A 12,240-nucleotide genomic window follows, 5' to 3' on the forward strand; every position below is an offset into this window, starting at 1 on the left:
GAATATATATATGAATCAAATAATAATACGTTCAAATTTTTTTATTTAATAATTAAATATTTTAAAATGTATTCATATTTGTTCCATTATTTTATCAAATAAACATAAATGAACTATAATTGACTAGCTTATCGAACATTCGGTTCATTTGTAGCCCTACAAACCGGCTCGACCGGTTCTGCTTGATCAAATCGGTCCGGCAAACCGCTTATCAACCTGCTCGGCCCGCCACGATCTCTTCTCAGCCACAAGGAGCTCGTGGACAGGTTCCACAAGCCACACTCCAATTCTTTCCAACACTCTTCTTCCCTACCGGACGAAACCCTAGCTTCCACCATGGCTCTTCTCCCTCGCGCCGCTCGTTTCGCCGCCATCTCAGCCCAGAGCACCGCAGGCCTCACGGCGGCGCTTCCTTACTCTTCATCATCCCCGGCGCCATATTCCCGGCCGCCCCCTCCATCGACTTCATCGCCGACGGGGATCTCGAAGGCGGCGGAGTTCGTCATCTCGAAGGTTGACGATCTGCTCAATTGGGCACGGCGCGGTTCAATCTGGCCGATGACGTTTGGGCTCGCTTGTTGCGCGGTCGAGATGATGCATACGGGTGCCGCGCGCTACGATCTGGATCGATTCGGTGTCATCTTTAGGCCTAGCCCTCGCCAGTCTGATTGCATGATTGTGGCTGGTACTCTTACCAATAAGATGGCTCCTGCTCTGCGCAGGTGAGTTCCGATCCCTAATTTTTGTTTTTGTAGTTGTATAGGTTCTGTAGAAATCGTAATCACTTTTCGATCTTGTTGAAATGATTTATTTTTTTAGATAAATTAATCTAGTTTTCAGTTATATTATGTCGATTGCCGACCTGTTTTGAATGATGTTTGGTCGGTTTTATCATGTTTTGGAATTTATTTGCATTTTGTTGCAGTCATCTTAGATGGGATACTCGTTATTTTCTAGCGTTTTTCTATACCAGTTTACCCTCCTCTCTTTGTGGAGGGACCATGTTATGCAGGAGGGTCCTCTAAGTGTTGATTTTCATTTTAATTCGAAGTTGAGGGCTCTATGTTTTTGAGACTTCTTGTGATAAAAATTGCTGCTTTTTATCATATTTTATTTTTGGATTCATTTCAAAGTTTTCCTTAAATATATATAGCATTTTCTCCATGGGGATATGTGAAAAACTCTATGAAAGGAGCCCATTGAGGTAGTACACATACTGAACTGCAAAGTTTCTTTGTGAACGTTTTTTTCCCCCGAAAATTAAACACCACTTTCTTTTGTTGTTCTTCAAATGTTCATACATTAAATAATTTCATTTTACAGTACTTTTGAGTGGATTATATGTCCCATTGAATTGAAATAATAATACATTCTGATTAGAGTGTGCAATGTAGTTTTCTTGTATTAGCGTGCATTCTGTTAATATGATAACGCACTAAGGTAGTGGCCAATTCACGGTAGCACGACTTGTACATTTGCCTAAGGTTAATGATGATAATGGTTATGATTCCTTAATCATATATTGCACCTAAACTTTCATATTTGGACCCATAACACTTTGTCGCTTTAAATCCATGTGTGAAAAGGTGCAATTGACTTTTAAAAAGTGTTAATAGTGCTATTTTTGATATAATATTAAATATTTGAGGGCTATGTGTGTTAATATGAAAGCTTAGGTGTGGGTTATGTAAATACATAAGAATACTGTGCTATGTATGTAAATGTATTTTTTTTTTCAGGTGTAAATTTATTTTTGCCTTGTACGTGATTGCCTTTTTCTACTTTTTTGTCTGTAGAACTTTGACGAGCAAGTATGTCTAAAAAGCTGATTGCTGTTATGTTTTTCTAGAATACAAGATAGTGGTTATAAGCTGAATTATTTGTATTTATTTGGAATTAATGTTTATGGTAGCTAGTAGCTACATTTTGAATAATTTGAGTAATTTCATCATAAAGCTCTTTTTATCGTACTTTCATTTTGGCATCTACATCAAGTGAGTTGGCCATGGATTGGCTTGAGCTTTTGCAAGTGAGTATGTTCCTTTCTTTCTTTTGCTATCTTGGTTCTATTGACTCTAAGCCTATTATTTTTTACGGTTCTATCAATTCTTTTAGCTTTCAACTTATTTCAAATGAGATCGTAATAATTAAATTTATGTTTTTTTTAAAAGTATACCAGTTTAAACTTTGCTATCTTCTAAATGTTTTCCCATTTATTATAATATTTCAATTATTTCATATGAGGTAGCACCTATTAATAACCATGTCATCTACACCAAATTACTTTGAAATATATCTTTTAAGCTACTGCCTGATCAACGCAAAAAGGATGCAAATGCAATTTTAATACTTAAGTTAAAACTATCATGATTGAGAACTCATCACTCTATAATTACTTTTAATTTTGGCTAACGATCCATCATGCATATCTTAAGAACTTCATCATATCTTCCACACACCTTTTAATGATCGTGGAATTAATTTTTATGGTATTCAATTATATGCTTTTTCAAGATCAATACAAATCAATGAAGGTTTTTATATTTTTCTATATTTTTCATTAATTGTACTATCAATAAAATTACAGCTATAGTGAATTTTTATGCAAAAATGTAAATTGATTATCGGTTATCAACTTACAAATTTTTCGAAGCTTACATTTTGCTGTCCTCTCCTACAAATTCACTTTTTGTCTCATAAGATCAATTCTTTTAAAATTATGTTTAACATGTATTTCATTTTTAAATATCGGTACCAAATGTGTCTGCTTCATAATTTGGCTTCACTTTCTGTATTAACCAACTTCTCTAATATCATCCACAACTCTGGAAATTTCAATTGATGTCTCATCTAGGCCAAAAGCTTTAATTTATTGCGTCCTCTTTAGAGCTAATTTGTTTGTTGTGAATACAATTGACAAGTCATATTATTTTTGCCCTTTGGACTTTTGCTGCTTTAAATATCTCATGCCAAGTTATCTCTATGATAACACATTAAAAATACTTAGAGAATTTTAGATTTATGCCATCTATGAAAGTGTGCTTCTCTCTACTCTTTCTTGAATGTCATTGTTGATGCATTCGATCCTTGCTCATTGACTTTATGAGCCTTATGGTTGGTGAAACATGAGTTTGAGATTGAGATTGATTAGCATAGAAATGATTTTGTAAGGAGATGTGGTGATGTTGATCGTTAAGGTTTAGACTGAGAATTTAGAATATGTTTATCTAGTTCCTCATCATAAGTTGTTTTCTTATTTTTTGTTCATATTGAATGTCACTTCAAATATCTCAATTGCCAAATCATTGAAAATCTAAGGGGCTATTTAGTTTTTTGAAAAGGAATGTGGTGCAAAATTAATACAGATTGTGGTGCAAAATTAATACAATATAATTGAAATGTAGTGTATTTGAAATACTTGGAGTTGATTGGCTTGATGTAAAGTGAATGTATGCATTTATATTTCTATATTTATTTTTGAAGAAAAATGAAATCAATGTACAATGTGCTCGATGAAGGTGGCGGCGACGATAGTGGGCAACGGTTTGCGGTCGATGGAAATGGTAATGTCGGTGGATGCTATGGGCAAAGGGGGGCGGGCGGTAGTGGGGTACTGGTGATTGTCTGTTGACGGTGGCAACGACAACTGGTTGCAAATTGCAGTGTATTTGAAAATTGTCCAAATCTAATGAATTTTGAATACAATAATTTTGAACTGTTGAGTGAATTCCAAATTCATAAAAAAATTACACTACCATCTTCATCTAACCAAGCTTCATAATTTTGAAAACCCATGCACTTAGTTTATTTTACACCACTTTGTTTATTTTACACGGTTATTGCAAGGAACTAAAAAATCCCTAAGTGATTGAACTAGAAACTTGATCATTCAGGATGGGCATTTTGATTGATGGTTCTTTCACAAATTGAGGTGGAGTACAATTTTAGAGTGAAGATGAGGCCACTCCCTTTTTTTGTTTAAGAGTCATCGCACAGTATCTGTTTGTTTCTCAATGACTTATTCAAGGTCTTATTTATATGATCCAATTTTGACTTGTGTGAATGATAAGATTGAAATAGTTGGATTTAGTGCTGCTGACAATCCTAAAAAAATGCAAGTTACTCTATATCACCATCAAATTATGTCTGAGGTCAAGTGATGTTTGGATATGGTAGTAGTTTTTCTATTTTAATTTTTTAACAGTTGAAAATAGAATTGAATTTTATGATGAAAGTATGCTTATTGAGGCTTACATTTATCTTAGTACAAAACTTTAGAGTGATAAATTTATCTCTATGATAACTGCTAGTTTTAAATAAGTATTAGTACTTGCTCTACCATTTTGATTCATCTTATCATCTTTTGTCCGAATTATTTGGGGTTGATTCCTCATTCTTTCTTTTTGAGTAGATGAGGCTGTGAATTAAGTTTTGTTCAAAAGCTTTTGTACATCTTACAGCCAAGCTATCTTAGGTTTTTGTCTTTTTTTTTTGTAATTCTTTTACGTAATTCTATCAGCATATTTCTTGGCTCCCCTTCTACCTTCTATTGTCTATTGATTAAACCATTTAAATATATTACTACCGTACATTTTCATAGGTGCTAATCATATTCTTTTGTCTAATTCATTAATTTCTCACTCTATTACTTGTTGTTTTATTACACATCCATATCACGCATCCATCTACAGTTCTGATTTTTTCTATATCATAGTTATTTTACTAACAATACTTTACTACATATAGAAATGTTGGCTCACTTTAAGTTTTATAAATCCTTTTGTAAAGTTTTCATTTTATTCTCTTTCTGCATGGTATTCTTAAGAACTTTGTCGTATTTTTTTTAATCATTCGGTGTTTCGTGTCATTATTGATATCCTTTTTTTTGTTTAATTGATTCAAAAAGTTTTTGTCATATATCAAATATATATTACTTGATTTTTTTTGGGCTAATATTGGCTTAAAATTCTAAATTCCTCATCCATTATAATTGTATTTCATGCACTCATTCGTTCATTTTGATTAGTTGACCTTTATTTTCTAGGAGTTTTTTTTGTCATTCTAAACTTTTATTCAATTTAGAAGCTGTTCACCTATTAAACAATCATTTGAAAATATCACGCTCTTAGTTGCTTAGGGGCCGTTTTGGGACCACTTTTGTTTTTGTTTTCTATTTTTTATTTTTATTTTATTTTATTCTTTTATGTTTTGATTTGAAACAAAATATGTTTGACATGTTTGATTATGATATAGGTTTTTATGAAATTTAAAACACGTGAAAGTTGTTTTGAGGGTTTTCAAAAATCTTGTTTATTAGTTTTTAGGAACAAAAAAATTAAAACATTTAAAAACACACTAAAACAAACATGTATAAAGAAAAAGAGAAACAAAAACCAAAAACAAAATTGATCCAAAACAAATCCTTAACTTCGAATATTTTTTTGTCATTGTCTCCATTATTAATAAAAAAAAAGATTGATCTAGTGCTGATAGTTGATATGACTCTATTGGAATTGGAGGCTCTTCAGTGCCTATACAACTATTTATATTACTAGTTACTACATCCTCCATCTTGTTTTTAAGCACATCTTTTTTTATTTTATGGCCATCCAGTTAGTTGTCAGTTGGTATTTGATCATTTTCCATTTCTTAGCCAATCAAAATCATGTGAAAATCCTTGTTTTTCTTTATTTGCCTTTTTATTTTTTATCATAGCACAAAATTCATCTTCATAAGAGATTTTTTGGGTTTAAAACTAAAAACTTTTCATATATTAATTTGATTTTTCTATGTTTGTGTTCTAAAGATTTCTCACATAAGTTCATTGACTCATAAATTTATTGCCCCAGTATTTTCTTCATTATTGTACATTTTCTCTATTCTTTAATATTGGTGCCAATCTGCTTTTCCAATAATTCATTATGTTCATAACCTTTAAGATTTGATTTAAAAAAATTGCTATAGTTAATTGTCTCAGCTTCACTATTATTATTACTTTTTTTGTAATATATGGTAAAACTTCATGGTTCCACTCTTTTGGTTTTCTGAGACGATTTATTCTTTGCATTCTCATATTGTTGTTTTTCGAAATACCACCTTTATATTGAGTTCTGAACTTAACTTTTATCTTTAATTTTGAAATTATCAGCTTTAGTATTTATACCTTTCACTTGATCCAGGCCTTTGAATCTTCTTTGTATTTCTTGGCTACTTGTGTCTCTACTGCTCTTTTCTTTAAGTATTCAGCGTATAAATCAGCAAGACACATCCTATGTTTAATGGTCATGTTCCTGATGATTACCATCTTCTTTTGTTTATACTTCAAATTCACATTTCTTTGTTTAATGGTCATGTTTCTCATCACTAAGTTGCATGGTACAATGTATTTCTAAGGTCTCCTAGAACTTCGGACACTTTGCTAAATATAATCATTCATCCCATTTGACATTAAATTTGGTTCAATTTGTTGCTCCAAAAACTTATTTTGGAAGAATAATAACTTACCATTTTTCAGGTTTCTCATTATTTCGCAAGTCATTTTTTTTTTATATTGCTTTGAAAATTGTAACTACTATTTTTTGTCGTGTGGTTAAATTTTCTTTCAAACTTTCCTAGGAATCATTGTTTGAAAGTTTTTTTTAGAAAAAGAAAATCAGTGATTTGGCAGTTCAGGTTTCCATAATATGATCAGATTACTAATTGCAAGACTTCTAAAAAAATTATGCATTCAACTTTATGATGCGTTGCCTCAAGGCAATTCAATTGTATGAAGTTTGAATCCCCCCTTGGATGCATATTTTAACCAATGAGCAACACCAATATCTACAGCAAATACTAGAAACACTTTAGGAAAATGATGATACTTCAATGCTAGGGATTGTTCATAAAAAATTACCCGAAAAGGAAGTTTATTATTTTTATCAGTAAGGCTTCGAATAAATCAAGCCGAGCCGATGTTTGTTCGAGTTGGAGCTCGAGCTCAATTCGAGCTTTTAAGAATGTGTTCGAGCTCAAGCTCATTTATTAGAACCCTATCGAGCTCGGCTCATTTAAAGATTATCAAGCATATTAATGAACAACTCATTTAACAAATTAGACGAGCCATAATCGAGCTTTACACAAGCTTTATACAAACTTCTTATTTGAAAGAATAAACGAGAATAGTCAAATAAGGCTTATCGAGTCTAAAATATAAATATTTAAATGATATTTTATATGAACAAGTTTTAATTGAGCCTTAATCAAGCATTTATCGAGCTTCTTAGCTTGTTCACGTGCTTTCAACAATACGGTTGATGAACATAAATAATTCAAACAACAAGCTATTCAAGCTTCTTCATTTTGGACCTTAGTATTTATGAAAGTATTCTAGCTTGTTCAATTAGAGGCCGTTTGGGATCATTTTTTGTTTTGATTATCTTTTGATTTGAAACAAAACATGTTTGGTATGTTCAATTAAGATATGATTGCTTTTGAAGACACAAAAACTCCTAAAAGTTATTTTGAGTATTTTAAAAAATATGTTTATTTTTAAAAAAAAAAAAAAAAAAAAAAAAAGTTAAAAACACATTAAACAAACATGTTCTTAAAACCAAAGGGAAAAATAAAAAATAAAATTGGTCCCAAACAATCCCCTTGCTAATCAAATGATCTTGAATGAGCCTTAATCGAGCCAAGCCACAAATAGCTCGTCAAGTGCTAGTTTATTTGCAGCCTTATTTACCAATTTTTTAAATTATCTCCAGCCTGGAAGACACTAGAAGATGAGCCTCACATCTGAAACCAAGCAGCTGAAACCAAGTTACGTTGCTCTGGTATGACGCCTAATATATTAACACAACACTGTTGGCATAACTGGAGAGGTTTACCTTAATTAGCCATCGCCTGGATAGGTTCTGCAGAATTTCTCGTTGGCATAACTGGAGAGGTTTACCTTAATTAGCCAGCGCCTGGATAGGTTCTGCAGAATTTCTCTCTCCTTTTGTGTCATGCTTTCGGTTACATCTGCATGCTGGGGATTCTAGATGTAATTTATAATCCAGTCGCACATCTGGTTATTCTTGTAATGATTTTAATTAAGGCTGGTAACATTTACCCATGATTTGTGATTAAAGTGACCATTCCTTGAATGCAGAAGCTTAGTTATTTAGTTAGCTTTTGCTAAATTTCATGTAGGAATTAATTATATGTGTAGCACTCAAAACCACCGTCAATTTTGATGAGCACAACAAACCCCAATTTTCATTTTATTTCCATTGTGTTGCAGTGACTTCTTCATGCGACTCTTACCATGCTTAAATTGTTTTAACCATTTATATTCCTAGGTTAACTTTGTTTTTGTAAACATACAAATTTTGTGTGGGGTATCTAGTTTTAGGAGTTGAAAAGTTTGGGTGATATAAATGTAAAATACAAAGTTTAGGTGTTAAATATGTGAATGCATAGGAGTTGGGTGGTATGTATGTGAATGCCTCTATAACTTATATTGCTTCTTGTCACAATAGGAGTTGGGTGGTATGTATGTGAATGCCTCTATAACTTACTTTGCTTCTTGTCACTCTGATCAATTTGTTGTTGAACTTTTTAACTGATGACCGATTTTTATTAGATTAGCCTTTCAAAATTTGCATGCGGAACCACACCATATGAATTTGGTGACTTGATATATTGCATCTAATTATTTTTTAGGGGCATTTGCACACGTACCACCAAATTCCCATGTATTTACGTGGCTAACGCCTACACTTTATTTTTTTTACATTTATACCACCCAAATCTTTCATACCACATAAAAAATACCACAATTTTAACTTTAAAAAAAAAAAATGAAATACACATTTTCATGCATAGGTAAGGCGTATGTAAAAATTGAAGTTTAGATGTTGGATATGCATATAGATAAGAATCAAATGTTTAGTATGTAAATCTTCCTATTTTTTTAAAAAAAGTGGTGGCTCACATTGCCGACTGTTACTTGTATAGGGTTTATGACCAAATGCCAGAACCTCGATGGGTAATTTCTATGGGCAGCTGTGCGAACGGAGGCGGTTATTATCATTATTCGTACTCCGTTGTGCGGGGCTGTGACCGAATCGTCCCCGTCGATATCTACGTCCCTGGTTGCCCTCCCACTGCTGAAGCTCTACTGTATGGCATCCTCCAGCTGCAGAAGAAGATCAACCGCAGGAAGGATTTTCTTCATTGGTGGACTCAGTGAAAAAGCTTATTTCTTCACTGTGAGTTAATCTGGTATTTAGTGTCTTACCTGTTTGTTGCCAAAAATAATTACAGTTAACAGTTTGGGTTGCTGCATCATGTAAATTGAAGGGCAAAATTTTAATTTGCAGTATGTGATGGCCGTTCCTGCATATGTAACAGCGGATTATACTTTTATATGCATCTTTTTTTACTTCTATATGCTGCCAGCTTGTCTGCTGTTAATAAAAACATACATACTTGAAAAGATTATGTGAATTTACTATTAAATATGCCATGATTCCTCACATTTTTATTATTGCCGTTGTCATGTTTATGTAATATAGATTTTGTGTTGCAGTGAAGTTGTGACAGCAAAACTTGATCAATATACTGCTATTGAATTTAAAATTTTGATAGAAAATGATTGCTTCCATCACCTCATGGAGCAAATATTACATTCGGAATTTACACATTTAGATTGGTGGTACTGTGGTGGCATTGTTCCACAATACCACCAAATACCATCAAATCCGCACGTATCTCGTCTGCAGATAATATTTTTTTCCACCCTGTGAGACCTGTTTCATTGACTTTTTTTGTGGTATATAGATTCTTCTGTATGTTTAAATTTTGATTCATGGAGTGTCTTTTTTTATAATTTTTTTCACTTTTGTGAAAAGAAATTATGCCAGTATATTCTGAGATAAATCATATTAGGATTGAGCTTGAAAATTGTCATATTTATTTCTAAGATTAGTGCAATGCAAAATTATCATATATAACACTATTCATAAATTTAATTTTATGATTTTCAAAGCTTGATATACTTTATATAAATGCAAATATTGTTTTGCTAATAGGTAAAATTTTCTGCTTCATAAAATATTTACTCTTCAAATTTTTTTTTTTTTTGGTTCTAAGCTGTATTTTATTATATAAGAAGAAAAAGGATTGAGTAAATTATATAAGGAATTTAACCTTTTGATGATATTGAAAGATACTGTTACCGGATGGCTCTTGATCTAAAATTAACACTTGGCTGATTTGTAGTAACGATAGATGTTAAAATATGTGTAAAATGAGAGGATCAATTAATAAATGATTAGATAATATTCATTAAATATACAATGTAAATATTTTTATATATGTATGTATGTGTGTATGTGTGTATGTGTGTATGTGTGTTATGTGTATGTGTCTGTGTATATGTATAGATATATTTTAAATATGTACATATGCATACATACATAATATATATACATACATATATATATATATACTATCTATATCAAAATTCACGCATATATATACAAACATACATAGACATATATACAAACATACCTATACACGTATATACGTCTGCGTAGACACGCGCGCGCACACACACACACACACACGCGCACACACATATATATTAAAAAAATTAATAGGGAGATTTACCTAAATAATACTTTAAGCTTATGTATTTACATATTTCACACCTAAACTTTACTCTTATAAAATACTTAAAACTTAGTTAACACCTCCAAAATGAAAATTAAACAGATCCTTCGAACATACTATCCTCCCTTTTAGTCCTTACTACCACTGGCTAAAATCCCATTCGTCTTTTCATTAGTCATCTTCCTTCTTCTTGTGCTCATATTAATCTATTTACACTCTTCCCTCCGTTCCTCCGCCGCTTGCCCTACGACAAGTCGACAACCCATTAGCCTGTCGCATTCGGTTCACCATGAACCAAAGCCCACATACCACTTGGACTGCAGCCACAATGATGGCATTTTAATGGCGTTTTTGTTAGTGATTTTTGTAAAAACTTAGTAGTTTCTTAATAACATCAGACATGAAAGACACAGAGAAAACAAAGAAAACTCAAGAATTTATTTAAAGTCAGTTTGCAGAAGTATTACATCATGATACTTATAAAAGAGAATACAACATAATTTGTTTAAAGAGTTGAGATGAAAACATCAACCATACAGCAACAGAAATACATAAAACTTGAAGTTAGTTATTTCTATTTCAGCGGCTTAACATCCCTCTTGAAACTGGTAATCTTTTGTAGATAGTGTTTGTTTGGTGTTGAAATGCTTAAAACTAGCATTTGTAAGGGGTTTTATGAATAAATCAGCAAGGTGATCCATGTATTAATTTGATGCACAATAATTTAATCGGTCTTAAGGCACTCCTATATATAATGACAATTTATTTCAATGTGCTTAGTTCTTATACGGAAAACGAGATTGTTAACAAGTGCTATAGCTGATGTATTGTAACAATACAGAATGATTGGTTTGTAGGCTACTATTTTGAAGTCTCGTAACAGACGTCTCAGGCAAACTATTTTTGTGTCAATTATTTCCAGCAACCTGCATTCAGCCTCAGTGGAGGACTGAGCAATAGTGGTTTGCTTTTTAACAAGCTAGAAGATGAGTGTAGTTCCTAGAAAGATACAAAACTTAGACATCGATTTCTGATCTATGGGATCCTCAAACCTGTCTAAATTTGCATATGCAGTGAGTTTGAGACTCTCTTATTATCAGTAGACCCAAATATTTTGTGCCTTCAATATAATCTTAAAAGACATCTCAATTGCTGAAAATTTGTTTGGGATGGCTAAGGCATCGCCTGATTCACTACATAAGAAATATCTAGTATAGTGAGTGTAAGATATTGCAGCGAGCCAATATCTTTGCAATAGAATAAGGAATCCTGAAATTAATTTTAATTTGTTTGTGTGTGAGAGTTCTTCAGGCATGTGGGTTATTGACTTGTTTAGAATTCAGCATGCCCAAGGTGCTTAGAATCTGCTCAACATAGGATGTTTTGTTTAAGTATAAATCATATGTGATTGGAATTGCATTGATACCGAGAAATGTTGAGATTATGCCCAAGTTTCTCATCTTGAATTGTAAGCTATTGAGAATATCATTGATGTGTGTAGAATTATTCCTTGTGATTAAAATATAAATGTAAATTTGTGTGTTGTTATTGTGATCACATAATAAGGTAGTATCTAGAATTAGAGTAAAACTTTAGTTG

At 32.3% G+C, this 12,240-nt stretch overlaps 1 protein-coding gene across 1 annotated transcript; it reads left to right on the forward strand.

The window, feature by feature from the left end:
* Positions 1-237: 237 nt before the first annotated feature.
* LOC110022317 (NADH dehydrogenase [ubiquinone] iron-sulfur protein 7, mitochondrial) lies at positions 238-9,503 on the forward strand. Its single transcript, XM_020721191.1, has 2 exons — positions 238-722; positions 8,983-9,503. Exons 1-2 carry the CDS (start codon positions 337-339, stop codon positions 9,215-9,217), a joined length of 621 nt encoding a protein of 206 aa, XP_020576850.1. The 5' UTR covers positions 238-336; the 3' UTR covers positions 9,218-9,503.
* The last annotated feature ends 2,737 nt before the right edge of the window (positions 9,504-12,240 follow it).

This window comes from Phalaenopsis equestris, unplaced genomic scaffold (assembly GCF_001263595.1).
Source record: "Phalaenopsis equestris unplaced genomic scaffold, ASM126359v1 Scaffold000180, whole genome shotgun sequence".
Lineage (NCBI taxonomy): Eukaryota > Viridiplantae > Streptophyta > Magnoliopsida > Asparagales > Orchidaceae > Phalaenopsis > Phalaenopsis equestris.